This window comes from Equus caballus, chromosome 14, assembly GCF_041296265.1.
Source record: "Equus caballus isolate H_3958 breed thoroughbred chromosome 14, TB-T2T, whole genome shotgun sequence".
NCBI classification, from domain to species: domain Eukaryota; kingdom Metazoa; phylum Chordata; class Mammalia; order Perissodactyla; family Equidae; genus Equus; species Equus caballus.
The window spans coordinates 63,642,186-63,658,202 of record NC_091697.1 but is presented as its reverse complement, the minus strand read 5'-3'; the positions used below and the strand labels follow the sequence as shown (position 1 = coordinate 63,658,202).

At 39.2% G+C, this 16,017-nt stretch overlaps 1 protein-coding gene across 9 annotated transcripts in view; it reads left to right on the top strand.

The window, feature by feature from the left end:
* The window catches only part of GRAMD2B (GRAM domain containing 2B), a 130,731-nt gene that overhangs the window by 85,039 nt on the left and 29,675 nt on the right, over positions 1-16,017 (top strand). For all 9 annotated transcript variants that reach the window (XM_070233137.1, XM_070233138.1, XM_070233139.1 and 6 more), the window contains 7 exons: positions 1,654-1,725; positions 1,825-1,905; positions 4,808-4,919; positions 5,458-5,580; positions 6,144-6,231; positions 7,147-7,251; positions 14,439-14,532. In XM_070233137.1, coding sequence (XP_070089238.1) covers positions 1,654-1,725; positions 1,825-1,905; positions 4,808-4,919; positions 5,458-5,580; positions 6,144-6,231; positions 7,147-7,251; positions 14,439-14,532 — 675 coding nt within the window. The remainder of the gene's footprint in view (positions 1-1,653; positions 1,726-1,824; positions 1,906-4,807; positions 4,920-5,457; positions 5,581-6,143; positions 6,232-7,146; positions 7,252-14,438; positions 14,533-16,017) is intronic.

Below are 16,017 nucleotides of genomic sequence, written 5' to 3'. Positions count from 1 at the left end.
CCAGCCTCCCCATAACCTCAGTTGGTACCTCTCCATTGCCATCCCCAATACATCAAGCTCGTGCTTGCTATGCGAGTGCAGCTTCAGGACGGGTTTCCAGCCCGTCTTTGCTTCCAGGTTGCCTTAACTCTCCCTTTTCTACACAGAAACGCTCAAGCTGTTGTTGACTTTGGGCTACCCCAGCCATGTGCAACCGGAAATATTTGCATTGAGAGTAGTGTGTATTTTAGCTTGGCAAGAGAGGGGAAACATAATAGTTTGGTTACTCATTTTTCACGTGAAATTATTGTTTTAATATTTTACCTACTATTTCTATGAAAGCCTAAAAACAACATCCATTTCTAACCATACTGGATAACTTGAAGAGGGAAGAAGGGAGAAAGAAAGATAAAAGAGGCTATTCTGATGAGCTAGGAAATATGTTAATAGCTATTTTTGAGAATTTCTTTTTAAATACTAGTGGCTAACAAGCTTCACTTACTGCTTGCCAGGCATACGCTGAATGCTTTCCTTGTATTTTCACATTTATTCCACACTACCACCCTATCGTTAAGAAAACTTGGGGCTGGCCCTGTGGCTAAGTGGTTAAATTCATGAGCTCCACTTTGGCGGCTCAGGGTTTCGCTGGTTCGGATCCTAGGCGCGGACATGGCACTGCTCATCAGGCCATGCTGAGGTGGCGTCCCACATGCCACAACAAGAAGGACCCACAACTAAAATATACAACTATGTACTGGAGTGCTTTGGGGAGAAAGGAAAGAAAAAGAAAAAGAAAACTGAAGCTAAGAGGGATTAAGTAAGCAGTTTGCTCAACGTCAGCCACTTAATAAGTGTTAAAGCCAAAATTTGCAACTGGGTCTGTCTAAAGCCAGACCCCACAATGTTAGCTACTTTGGAATACAATACTTGCTTGGAAATTATATCAAGTTCTCTCATGGGTGAGTGAGAGGGGTAATCACAAACTTTGGAAAGGGGATCTAGAAAGATTCTGTGGCTAAAATAGATGCAGAAAGAGTGAGTTTTTGTTTTTTCACAATGTACTGTTTTTGGTACAATCATTTTTCCTTATGTCATTTGTCTCCAAATTACTTGACTAGCTCTGATTTTACTCCTTTCCCATAGCTTACTTATAAGAATCCATTAGAAAATCTCCATATTTGTACAAGGAATAATCTGGAAGCGGTTTGAAAAAGAATGAGCCTGTTAGAGCTGCTGGGAAAGTTTCAATGGAAATCTAGGTCAGGGCAGAGAAAGTGGACCCTCGGGAATTGTTAAATACCTTTTTAAAAAAGGAGAGAGAGAGACTTTAAAGAGGACCTAGCAAATATCATTAGCCTCTTTTTAATGTCCAGGCCTTTTCCTGTCTGTTCTTGTTTGGGGCACCGATGTCAGGGTGTTGCAGCCTTGGTTTTGTTCTGCATTTCTTTATTAAATTGAGTTTGGGGGTTTTGTTGCTATTGTGCGGGAATATATTAGCTTTACTCCAGGCATGGAATAAAACTGAATGTGTGGATGAGCAGAATGAGAATATAGACCAGAGAACAGTCTATATTGTTTGAAAATGACAAAAACATATACAGACAAATTTTTGAGCTCTGAGCCCTCGCTTCTCATCAGGCGGTATCTGTTCATAATTTCATGTTTGTTTTTCAGTACATATTTGTCTCCTTACTCTCCAGAGATTCAACTTACAAACTACTAAAATCCGTATGTGGACACTTAGAAGTGAGTACAACATCCCTGAGCCTCCGTTGCTGTCTCTCCTCTGTATTTCTTACGGTTTCATAGTTGATCTGGTTTTTCATTTTGTTTTAATAATTTCAGAATACGAGTGTTGGTAACAGTCCCAGTCCGTCTTCTCTTGTAAACAGTTTCGGGGCAGATCGTCCTTCATCTTTGCCTCTGGTGAGTTCCCTATGTAACTATCTAAATGCAAAAGAAAGAGACTATGTCCCACAATTACACTTCTCCTTACACCATGACCAGGGTGCAGGGGGAACTTAGGACCATAATATTTGAGGCAAAGTTGAAAAAAACAGGGCATTTCTGTCCTGAAGAAGTGGGGACCGTAGGAGGCCATAAATTTTTTTCAAGTAATTGAAGAATTGCCCTGCAAAAGAAAAGAAACATCGTGGGCTATCTTGGCAAGTTTACTGGTTGCCGAAGGTATTGATAGTTTTGCCGCATTTGCTTGTCAATGTTGTTTTAGAGGGATTCACAGTCTACTTGGGGTAGGGCATGATTCATCCCACAAATCGTTGAATGTCTTCTACGTTCAATGCGCTATGCTAGTGTACCCTTTAAGAACATCAGGAAAAATCAAAACTAGTTCTTGCCTTCACAGACTTTATAGCTTAGTAGAGAAGATGAGGAATACCCAGAAATAACTGTAAAGAAAGTTATAATGCCCAGGTGAAAGATAGAGATTCTTTGATTCCTTTAGGTGTTGTTGACTGCAGAGTAAATCGCCACTGGGAAGTAGCTGCCCCCATTTGTACACTATTTGTACCTATAATGGTAGAATGTTGGCCTGAGAGAGTTCTAGGCAGATTATTCGAGTAATTATTCCTAAATTGATTATTATTAAATAGTGAAAGGCCTTTGGCGAAGCACTGTGAACCCATGGTTTCAACATCTACAGATCTTTTTTTGAGAACTGTTAGAAGGTAGAGGGATTAAAAACATATTCACACAAAAACTTGTACAAGAATGTTCATAGCTGCATTATTCATAGCAGCCAAAAAGTGGAAACAACCATCAACTGGTGAATGGATAAATAAAATGGAATATATCCATACAATGGAATATTATTTGACCATAAAAAGGGAGAAGTACTGATACATACACAACATGGATGAATCTTAAAAACATGCTAACTGAAAGAAGCCAGACACAAAAGGCCACATATTGTTTGATGCCATTTATATCAAATGTCCCAAGAAGACAAATCCATAGGGACAGAAAGTAGATTAGTGGTTGCCAAAGGATGGGGGAGGGAGAAATTGGGAGTGACTGCTAATGGGTAAAGGGTTTCTTTCTGGGGGTGATGGAAATGTTCTGAAATAAAACAGTGATGGTTGCACAATATTGTGGTTATTCTAAAAACTACTAAATTGTATGCTTACAATGGTGAATTTTATGTTGTGTGAATTTTATCTCAATTTAAGAAAAATCTACCTTAAACAAAAGGTAGTTGGGGGCCAGCCCCGTGGCCGAGTGGTTAAGTTTGCGCACTCCACTTTGGCGGCCGGGGGTTTTGCTGGTTTGGATCCTGGGCGCAGACATGGCACCACTCGTCAGGCCATGCTGAGGTGACGTCCCACGTGCCACAACTAGAAGGACCTACAACTAAAATATACAGCTATGTATGAGGGGGGTTGGGGGAGAAAAAGCAGGAAAAAAAAAAAAAAAAGGTTGGCAACAGTTGTTATCTCAGGTGCCAGTCTTTAAAAAAAAAAAAAAAGTGGTGCGAATAGTACAAAGTAGAATGAAACAGGGCTGGCCCCGTGGCCGAGTGGTTAAGTTCGTGCGCTCCGCTGCAGGCGGCCCAGTGTTTCGTCGGTTCGAATCCTGGGCGCGGACATGGCACTGCTCGTCAGACCACGCTGAGGCAGCGTCCCACATGCCACAACTAGAGGAACCCACAACGGAGAATACACAACTATGTACCGGGGGGCTTTGGGGAGAAAAAGGAAAAAATAAAATCTTTAAAAAAAAAAAAAAAAAAAAAAAAAAAAAAGTAGAATGAAACAGATATGCTTTGGAATCCAACAAACCTGGTTTCAAATCTGGTTCCACCCAGCTGAACTATGTCGTGGGAGAAGCTGTAACTGCTATCACTCGGTGTCTTCATCCAGTAAAATGCCAGCCTCACAAGGTGGCTGTGAAGATTAAGTGCGATCCTGTGTGTGAGGAGCTTTGCATACTGCCTGATACATGATAGGCATTCAATAAAGAATTATTAAGTCAAAGAGACTTGAATTTTTCAATTTTCCTTCCCCTATAAATTCTTGCATGAAACTGAAATGAGTGTTGAAGTGACCAAAAGACAGCTAGCTTAAGGTGAAAGATTGGTAATTTGCTTACAAGACAAGCCTCTTCATTTGGCAGCTAACTAAATTGTGAGAAGCTCAGCCTAATTGGACCTTTGCCTGGGCATTTTAATGACACCTCTTGTCTCTTCAGTTCTTAAGCACTTTGGGAGAACAAGTGGGATACAAAATAAAACATCCCAGCTTTTTCCCTAATTCTCACTCCTATCCTCCTTCTGTAATTTAAATGTTTTATCACTGACCCTATTTTGATTTGGTCGAGGGAAGGAAAAAAGCCAAAACTTTCCCTTCAGTGTCTCATTTGCCAAACCCATTTTCCCTTTTCTGTTTCCAATACCTTTTTTTAAACTATAATGTAAGAATACCTTCCTCTCTGCATTTAGAACTTTCTATCTACTTTTTTCTCTCACATGGGTCCAATTTCAGTCACTTTTTCTAATTACGAAGTGATAACGATGAGGCTTCTCCAGCTTTACCCTGGAAGCTTTTCAATCATCAGCATTCCAGTTTTTTTCTAGATGTTCGTTGTTTCAAACAAGTTGGCCACTGTTGAAAGAATTCTAGCTGCCCAGAAAAATGTGTTTCAATAACCAGATACTGTGTGATCTGCTGGGAAAATCCCAGAAGTGTGGGGTAATCCTTCCTCCTTCTCCATATTTTATAGATCAGGCCTGAGCGAAAGGGCAGGGGGTAACAAGGCCTGCCTGTTTAATAAGGGAAAATTGACCTCTCTTCATTTCATGATTTCCCTTCAGGATTTCAACGATGAATTCTCAGACCTGGATGGAGTGGTTCGACATCGACAGCAAGACATGGAAGGATACAGCAGTTCTGGTTCTCAGACTCCTGAATCTGAGAACTCTCGAGGTCTGGGAAATTTTTGTATCTGTACTAAAATTTCATTTTCCACAAAATATCCTTATCCCTCAAAACAACAACAACAACAACAAAAAACCCCACCTTGTCTTCCTAGTTAACAATTAAGAAGGGACTCTGAAGAAAGGGTAGTTTGAAAGTTCAAGGAAAGGGAATTACGTACGTGGTGAAAATCCATTTCCCTTTATACGCATTTAACAAATGTCTCTTAAATAGGCGTAATATTGGGGTGGATAAAAGAGAGAAACATGTAATATTTTCTTACTTCTTCTTTCAGTAATATTATTCATTGTTATAGCTCAATTGTCCCCATGAGTCAGTGGGCTAAGGACAGACTGTCCTTATAGCATTTTATTAGTTATTTGCTTGAGCACTGGATTTCAATCCCTGACCACTCAACCAGCTTGGGGGACGATCCATGTATATTCTTGGACATTAGGCCTATTAAGGGATTGGTTTGCTTTGGTGACTCCTATGTTTTTAAATGCAGTGGGGAGAAAACTTACCCAGTCCTGTTGTGGCTTGATAGATTTCCACGTGACAGAATCCCAGACGGTGCTGAATGTCTCCAAGGGAGAAGCAAAACCAGCCCGGGCGGATGCCCACGTGAACAGAGTGCCGGAAGGAAAAGCCAAGAGTCTCCCGGCACATGGTAACAAATGGACTATTTTACATCTGTTCGTAACTTTTTAAGGATCCTCGCGTTTCACTTTATGACTGCCTTTCATGTTCCCTCCCCTTCCTTTCTGCAGTAGGTCTTTGCATATTAATTCATTTAGTCATTCATCAAACAGTACCCAGTTCTCTCCTTTACTGTGGGGGATAGAAAGGTGAATAGCCTTCATGGAGGTCCCTTCATTATTCAGACTACTTTGAGATTATGATTCAAAAATTACCAGTGGAGGTCATTATTTAATTATATCTTATTTACTAATCTAATAACTGGTATGAGATCAAGGTAGGTGTCTGTATTGTTCACCATTCAGTCCTTCGCAGTGCTTGACACAGAGAAGGCTCTCAGCAAATACATATTGAATGAAACATGTTGGAAGGAATTGTAGCTGCAACCTGAAGACTTCATTTGGTATTTTGTCTGACTTATATTACCTGGGAATAATTCTCTCTCTCAAGTACTTCTTCTCCATAGGAATATTGCTGGATGAAGGAGGTGTGTTGTGGTTTCAAAAGAGTCACTTTTTGTTTTCCACCCAACAGGTCAGTCAGAAACCATTGGAATTGTAAACAAAGTAAAGTCTCAGAAATATCCGACTCTCCACCATATTCTTATATTCTATGCAATTGTGTAAGTAAATGAATTTACTATGAGAGACTTAAGAAAATGACTCAGTTCACCAAAGGAATGATGTCTTCGTGTTGCAAAGAGGCACTGTAAATCTGAGTGGTCTCTAATGTAACCCAAGTCTTTTCTTTGACAATTTTTGTCTCCTACTTCAACGTTTTTTTCTTAGACTTAGTTTATATTTTCACATTCATCCCCTTCTTATTTAAATAAATAGTGAGAAGGGACGAAGGAAAAGCAAACTGTGCCAGATCTAGCAGAGGACTAAGTTCTGAGTGGATACTCTTACTTGGGAAATTGTTCTGTGAATTTGAAGCATCTTTGTCCTTGTTTATTTTTCCATCTCTCCCATGTTCTCTGGATAGAGACCAAAACAACTTTAAAATGTCATCTCCTTTGCTGAAAACTTAGGCATTGACTTTTTTAACTCCTCCCCTCAGCTTCCAGTCTGTAACCAGTTATTCTTCTGAAAATAGCCTGACCCAGTTCTAGGCTGTTCCTCACAACCAAGGAGGATGTGCCCAGTTTGGTTTCCAGATAAAGCAGGGAATTTGTGAGTCACCAGAGAACAAGACTGGACGCTCCCTGGCAAGGCCCTTCTAACCAGGGAGACAGTAGCTCGTGGGAGGAGAAGCACTGGCTTGGTAATCTACCTTGGCTGGCCTTGAGTGATCCTATTAGAATGGCCATTGTTTGTAAATTGAGGGACTTGGGCTAGAGGACTTTAAATATCCTTCCAGTTCTAAAGTTTTGTGACAAGCATCAGCCTGTTGAAAAAAACACTTTCTAAAGTCTCTTGAACCAAGTTATTTTGGAAAATACCTTGCCTCATACGTACAGCATTGCCTCTGAGTTTATTTATGAACATCCGGTCCTGGCTATTAACCCACTGAGAATTTCTCTTTTATCCCTTTCCAGTGTCTGTGCACTAATCATCTCGACCTTCTACATGAGATACAGAATTAATACTCTGGAGGAGCGGCTGGGGTCACTAACCTCCGTCGTGGACACCCATCATACTGAGTAAGACAGTTCCCTCCAGTGCTATCATCTGCTTGCTCTTCAGATTAGTATGTTTGACCTGAGCTTAGCATCCTTCGTAGCAAACGTTAATTGAGGACACATTCTGGATGAGAAATTTTGTTAAGTGTCTATATGGGAAGGAAAGAGGAGGAAAGTCCTAGAACTGAATGACCTGACTCTGCACCTTCTTGAGTTGCTATAGTGTCACCAGGGATAAGGCAAGAAACAAGCCTAATTTTACATTGTCTTGTTCTGTTATCCTAAGACCCAGTTATGACCTTGGCCCATTTAATAAAATATTCAAGTTTATCTTTGTATAATGGTAGTGAGTCAAGACATTCATAGAAAAGAAGCAATTAAAATAAATTGGCACATTTCATTATGTATAACTCTTTAAATTAATTCATTTATTTACAAAACTCCTGACAACTATAAAGATCCATATGACTAGTAATTAGTTGAATGTGTCTGTGATTTTCCATCATTGTCATTTTTAACATACCTGACCTATTGAAATCTATTGATATAGACGTCTTTCCTTTAAACCTATTTACGTGAAGATTTTGACACATTGCCTGAAAAGTAAAATAAAATAAATTATTCCATGTTAAAAGCATACTTTTAGCCCAAGTTTTAAAGATTTTCTTTTTTCTTTTTTTTCTTCAAAGCCCCCAGTACATAATTGTATATTCTAGTTGCAGGTCCTTCTAGTTGTGGCATGTGGGACGCCACCTCGACATGGCCTGATGAGCGGTGCCATGTCCACGCCCATGATCCGAACTGGCAAAACCCTGGGCCTCGGCAGCAGAGCATGCAAACTTAACCACTCGGCCACGGGGCCAGCCCCCTAGCCCAAGTTTTAAAAGTAGAGATATTCCTTTACAGAGTACATACCACATGCTAGAGACTCTACTAGAATAGATACATACATGCACAAATACAAACAATTTTCTGTCATTGTATCTTCACCATAACCTTATAAGTTGGCTATTATTCCTGTTTTACAGATGAGAAAACTGAGACTCAGAGAAATAATTAGCTTAATGTCTTACAGTTTGTAACAGATTCAGGATTCAAATTCAGGTCTACATGACTACAAAGACCAAAGGCTTCCCATTCTACCAGTGATTCCCTTGGTTGTGAGGAAAAGCCTGGAATTGGGTCAGGCTATTTTCAGTGTGCATCGGAATCATCTGGAAGGCTTGTTAACACAGACTGTGGGCCCATCCCCAGAGGTTCTGACACTATAGATCTGGAGTAGGGCCTGAGAATTTGCATTTCTATCAGTTGCCCAGGTGATGGTGGTGGTGTTGGCCTGAGGTCCACACTTTGAGAACTATTCTGCTATACCATTCTAGGGCCTTTCTTTGTGCTCTAACAACTACCTAAAAGTCTTATTCTGTGGACCGAATATAGCAATATATCAAAAAGATTATACACCATGATCAAGTGGGATTTATACCAGGGACACAGGGATGGTTCAACATCCGCAAGTCAATCAACGTGATTCACTACATTAACAATATGAGAAACAAAAACCACATGATCATCTCAATAGATGCAGAGAAAGCATTCGACAAGATCCAACATCCATTTATGATAAAAACCCTCAATAAAATAGGTGTAGAAGGAAAGTACCTCAACATAATACAGGCCATATATGACAAACCCACAGCCAAGATCATACTCAATGGACAAAAACTGAAACCCATCCCTCTCAGAACAGGAACAAGACAAGGGTGCCCACTTTCACCACTCCTATTCAACATAGTACTGGAGGTGTTGGCCAGAGCTATTCGGCAGGAAAAAGAAATAAAAGGAATCCAAATAGGCAACGAAGAAGTAAAACTCTCGCTGTTTGCAGACGATATGATCTTATATATAGAAAACCCCAAAGAATCCATACAAAAACTATTAGAAACAATCAACAACTACAGCAAAGTTGCACGGTATAAAATCAACATACATAAATCAGTAGCATTTCTATATGCTAACAATGAACTAACAGAAAAAGATCTCAAGAACTCAATCCCATTCACGATAGCAACAAAAAGAATAAAATACCTTGGGATAAATTTAACCAAGGAAGTGAAAGATCTATACAACGAAAACTACAAGACCTTCTTGAAAGAAATTGACGACGACATAAAGAGATGGAAAGACATTCCATGCACATGGATTGGAAGAATAAACATAGTTAAAATGTCCATACTACCTAAAGCAATATACAGATTCAACTCTATCCCAATCAGAATTCCAATGTCATTCTTTACAGAAATCGAACAAAGAATCCAAAAATTCATATGGGGGAACAAAAGACCCCGAATTGCTAAAGCAATCCTGAGAAAGAAGAACAAAGCTGGAGGCATCACAATCCCTGACTTCAAAACATACTACAAAGCCACAGTAATCAAAACAGCATGGTACTGGTACAAAAACAGATGCACAGATCAATGGAACAGAATTGAAAGCCCAGAAATAAAACCACACATCTATGGACAGCTAATCTTTGACAAAGGAGCTGAGGGCCTACAATGGAGGAAAGAAAGTCTTTTCAACAAATGGTGCTGGGAAAACTGGACAGCCACATGTAAAAGAATGAAAATCAACCATTCTTTTTCACCATTTACTAAAATAAACTCAAAATGGATCAAAGACCTAAAGATTAGGCCTGAAACAATATGTCTGCTAGAAGAGACAGCACACACTTTGACATCAGCTTCAAAAGAATTTTTTCAGACACCATAACCCCTCACATGAGGGAAACAATAGAAAGAATAAACAAATGGGACTTCATCAGGCTAAAGAGCTTCTTCAGGGCAAGGGAAAACAGGATTGAAACAAAAAAACAGCCCACTAAGTGGGAAAAAATATTCACAAGTTATTTATCTGACAAAGGGTTAATCTCCATAATATACAAAGAACTCACACAACTCAACAATAAAAAATCAAATAACCCAATTACAAAATGGGCAGGGGACATGAACAGACATTTCTCCAAAGAAGATATACGGATGGCCAATAGACACATGAAAAGGTGCTCATCATCACTAATCATCAGGGAAATGCAAATCAAAACTACACTAAGATATCATCTTACACCTGTTAGAATGGCAAAAATATCCAAAACCAAGAGTGACAAATGTTGGAGAGGCTGTGGAGAAAAGGGAACCCTCATACACTGCTGGTGGGAATGCAAACTGGTGCAGCCACTATGGAAAACAGTATGGAGATTCCTCAAAAAGTTAAGAATAGAAATACCTTATGACCCAGCCATCCCACTACTGGTTATATATCCTAAGAACCTGAAATCAGCAATTTCAGAAGCTCTATGCACCCCTATCTTCATTGCAGCATTATTCACAATAGCCAAGTCATGGAACCAACCTAAGTGCCCAGCAACTGATGATTGGATAAAGAAGTTGTGGTATATTTATACAATGGAATACTACTCAGCCATAAAAAAGGACAAAGTTGTCCCATTCACAACAACATGGATAGACCTTGAGAATATTATGTTGAGTGAAATAAGCCAGACAGAGAAAGACGAACTCGGCATGACTCCACTCATAGGTGGTAGTTAACCTATGGACAAAGAGAACTGATCAGTGGTTGGCAGGGGGAAGGGGGGTGGGGGAGGGCACTAGGGGTGAAGTGGTGTACCTACAACATGACTAATAATAATGTACAACTGTAATTTCACAAGGATGTTAACTTTTATAACCTTAATTAAAAAAAAAGTCTTATTCTGTGGCTTATGCATATGCTGGCATACAGATTATTTTTGAACCATAAATAAACATTTGAACCAATAATACATGAGCCTAATGAATGGTTTGGAATAGATTTTATGCCCTTACTCTCCCATCTTGCTCAAAATGTTAATATACTTAGAACTAGCAGGTGACTCTACATTGTTGCAAACTGTTATTGTTAACTATTGTAGAAGGGGCTGATTTTATCAGGAAAATGTACCTCTTAGCCTGTTATCATTTAATTAACTTGGTGATGATGAAGGGAAAATTCCACTAACAGAAGGCAAATGGAATATTCATTCTAACAATAAAACTGTTACTATTTGTGATGACATGATTTTGTATGCAGAAAACCCTAAAGAATCTGCCAGAAAACTATTAGAAATAATAAATGAATACAGTAAAGTTACAGGGTTCAAAAATGAACATACAAAAACAGTTGTGTTTCTGTATACTATCAACAAACTAGCAGAAAGAGAAATCAAGAATACAGTCCCATTTACAATCACAACAAAAAGAATAAAATACCTAGGAATAAACTTAAGCAAGGAGGTGAAAGACCTATACACTGAAAACTATAAGACATTGCTGAAAGAAATTGAAGAAGACATAAAGAAATGGAAAGATATTCCATGCTCCTGGATTGGAAGAACTAACATAATTAAAATGTCCATATTACGTAAAACAATCTACAGGTTCAATGCGATCCTTATCAAAATCCCAGTGACATTTTTCAGAAATAGAACAAAGAATCCTAAAATTTATATGGAACAGCAAAACACCCCAAATAGCCAAAGCAATCCTGAGAAAAAGGAACATAGCTGGAGATATCGTATTACCTGATTTCAAAGTACACTACAAAACTATAGTAATCAATACAACATGGTACTGGCAGAAAAACAGACACAGAGATCAATGGAACATAATTGAAATCCCAGAAATAAACCCACTCATCTACAGACAGCTAATCTTCAACAAAGGAGCCAAGAACATGCAATGGAGAAAAAGAAAGTCTCTTCAATAAATGGTGTTGGGAAAACTGGACAGCCACATGCAAAAGAATGAAAGTAGACCATTAACTTATACCATACACAAAAATTAACTGAAAATGGATTAAAGACTTGCAGGTAAGACCTGAAATCATAAAACTCCTAGAAGAAATTATAGGCAGTAGATTCTAGGACATCAAACTTAGCAGTATCTTTTCAAATACCACGTCTACTCAGGCAAGGGAAACAAAAGAAAAAATAAATGGGACTGCATCAAACTAAAAAAGCTTCTGCAAAACAAAGGAAACCATCAACAAAACCAAAAAACCTACTGATTAGAAGAAGATATTTGCAAGTCATATATCTGATAAGGGGTTAATATCCAAAATATCTAAAGAAATCATACAGTCAACAACAAAAAAGCAAACAACCCAATTAAAAAATGGGCAGAGGATATAAACAGTCATTTTTCCAAAGAAGATATACAGATGGCAAACAGGCACATGAAAAGATCTTCAGCATCACTAATTATTAGGGAAATGCAAATCAAAACTACAATGTGATGTTATCTTACACCCATCAGAATGGCTATTATTAAAAAGACAAGGAATAACAAGTGTTGGAGAAGATATGGAAAAAAGGGAACTTTTATACATTGCTGATGAGAATGTAAATTCGTATAGCCACTATGGAAAACAGTATAGAGATTCCTCAAAAAATTAAGACTAGAAGCACCCTATGATCCAGCAATTCCACTTATGGGTATTTATCCAAAGAACACAAAAATACTAATTCAAAAAGATATATCCTCCCTGTCTTCATTGCAGCATTATTCACAATAGCCAAGACTTGGAAACAACCTAAGTGCCCATCTATGGATGAATGGATAAAGAAGATATGGTATATATACACAATGGAATACTACTCAGCCATAAAAAAGATAGAATCTTGGGGCTGACCCAGTGGCATAGTGGCTAAGTTCATGTGCTCCACTTCGGCTGTCTGGGATTCACAGGTTCAGATCCCAGGCTCGGACATACACACCACTTGTCAAGCCATGCTGTGACGGCATCCCACATACAAAGTGGAGGAAGATTAGCATAGATGTCAGCTTGGGGACAATCTTCTTCAAGCAAAAAGGGGAAGTTAGCAACAGATGTTAGCTCAGGGCCAATCTTCCTCACCAAAAGAAAAAGATGAAATCTTGCCATTTGTAACAACGTGGATGGACCTTGAGGGTCTTAGGCCAAACGAAATATGTCAGATGGACAAAGCTAAATACTGTATGATTTCACTCATGTTTGGAATATAAACAAACAAGCAAGGACATAAGATAAGGAGAACAGATTGGTGGTTACCCGAGGGGAAGATAAGAGGGGAGGGCAAAAGATGTGAAGGGGCACATATGTATGGTGACGGATAAAAACTAGACTCTTGGTGGTGAACGCAATGTAGTCTATACAGAAGTTGAAATATAATGATGTACACCTGAAATTTATATAACGTTATAAACCAATGTGACCTCAATTAAAAATAATCTTTTGGTACTAGTAAATGAAAAACATCTGATTGCTTTCTTAATATTTAGATAATCATCAATACTTAACCCAGTGCCTACATCTCAAAAATGAATCCTACATAAAATAAATTAGAACAGTCATTGCCATCTAAAAACTTAATGGTTAAAATTAAATTACAGCCAAGAGCTATTGAGGAGACACAAAGCTATGGTTCTTAAACTTAACATGAAACTCTCATAAACAGTTTTAGACCAGCTCTCCAGCAAAGTGTACATACATCTCTAAATTTCCTACAGTTTTAGCTGGTATAGGGCCCCAGTGCACTCCAGAGTAAGAGCCCATGCTGTAAATAGTCAAATATTTAGTGACTGCAATAGTCAAATAAATACTGACTACATCTGTTACATTTTAAGACAAGAGCAGTTACATTTGTATGGCAAGACTCAAAGAAAACCACAGAAGTCTCACATTTCAACTGAAATTTGGTCAAAGACATTCCTAATCATTCTGAAAGTTCTAGTGTAAATGGTTCCTTCTCCCATAAAGAATATGTATGTGACGGAGAAGAGCAATAATTCTCACAAATTTATGCAGTAGTGGGGACAGGGGACATTAGGGGTTAATAGAAGAAACCGTGTGCTTGAGAAGAATTGTCTCACTTTTGTTTGAAAGCTGAGGCACGACACAGCCACTTAAACAAAAATAGCTTAAGAGATTTCCAGCTGAGCTGTTAAGAATTAGTCCCGTACACATCTTAGTCTGGGGCTGTGGATTACTGGAGGGCCATGCTGAGGTTAACAAGTTAAATGCTCCCTCTCTTCTGTTATAACCTAGTTTTCTGTTCAAGTAGATTTAAAACATGTTCATTCCACTTCTATCTTTGCCATTCCAGCCCACAATAATTTTTCTCTTTGCTCTTACAGACAGACGGCACCATCCGGCCTGGGGTCACAAGTACAATTAAACGTGGAAGTCCTCTGCCAAGAGCTTACGGCTAACATAATGAAGTTGGAAAAGGTGACTGACTTCTTTCCCGTGTTTGGGGGCAGTCAAAGTAGTGCTTGTGAGTCGCCATGATCGGGGTTACACACTAAAACACCTTCGGCGTGCAGCAGGCAACCTCAGTGACCAGGCCCAGCCAGGGGATTGCATTGTAAATGTGAAAGGATGTTTTTTATTTCCACAAAGAAATAGATTTTAATCTTATTTTCCTTGTTGCTCTGTCTTCTGGTTTTCCACCTCGGTTAGAAATATGCCTGTACCATAGGGCCCAATGCTAAGTGCCCACTGACACGGGGCTCAGTGGAGGGACACTGTAGGGAGTGTCCCGACCAGAGAATAGAGCCCAGCTCCACCCAGGCTGATTGTTGCCAGACATACAATATTGCATTCAGTGTCTATTACAGCCCTGGGAGATAGATGTCATTGTTTCCATCGGACAGACGAAGAATCAAAGTTTCAAATTAACTTGCTCAAGGAGACACACCTAGAAAGTTGGCAGACCTGGAATTTAAAGCCGGTCTATCTGACTCCAAAGGTGTGCGTAGGAGCCCTTTGCCTTCCTGCTCCTCAGAACCCAACCTTCAGCTTTGCTGACAAGGCCGCTGATGTTCTTTACCTCTAAAAGTATCTTCCTGTGGGGCAACTTTAGGGCAAATATGTCCTTAGGCTTGTGGTTTATGTAGAAGTCAATAGAAGGATGAACAAGGAGAAGAAGGTAGGCACGCCAGAAATAGCCCAAAGTGAAACCTGGTTAATATTTCTTACTTCTCCTTTCAACATGTCTATCCGCTCCCATCTGATACTTTGCTTTTACCCTAATCCTTAAGGATAGGTTTGGAGTGAAGTGTCCAATTCAAACTGCTACCACAAACGCCCAGTATCCGGCGGCTTTCCATAATTGGGCACTGGTGCTTACTTGGAAAGAAACATGAAATACAAAGTAGTCAAATTCTGTTCATTTTGCTATACTAAACGTTATCTAGCATTTAACCACTGAAGGAAGTATTGAGAGCAAAAGAGTTTCCAAACTTCTGGTCTACGCCAAGGCATGACAGATAATTACTATTGAATCATTGTATCTATGGGCAAACTTGGAAACTTTCTCTTTTAAATCCAAAATCAACCTAGAGATGGTCTGGTGTAGCAACCAGAATTGTTTTCCTTCCTAAATGTTAGTCACTGACAATTGAAGATAAATTATTATTATTAATTTTTTTTGTAATGAAATGCTTACAGATGTTTGGCTTCCACGCTGACGTAGAGAATGGGGTGGTATTTGTTTTCTGTTTTGTTCACTCTGGCATATAGTAGTCTTCTTTGGACTAGAATCACACAGAATCCCACTGCCCTCTTGTGCATTTCTTCCCACTCTCCTGCCAGCCCTGGCTAAGACACCACTTTCTGTAATGAGGGACAGAGAAATAGCACGCTTGTCCACAAGAGGCGGACAGCTGGCCGTATCTGGTACAGGGCTTCAGATAGAGCCCAGCTACTCAGCTA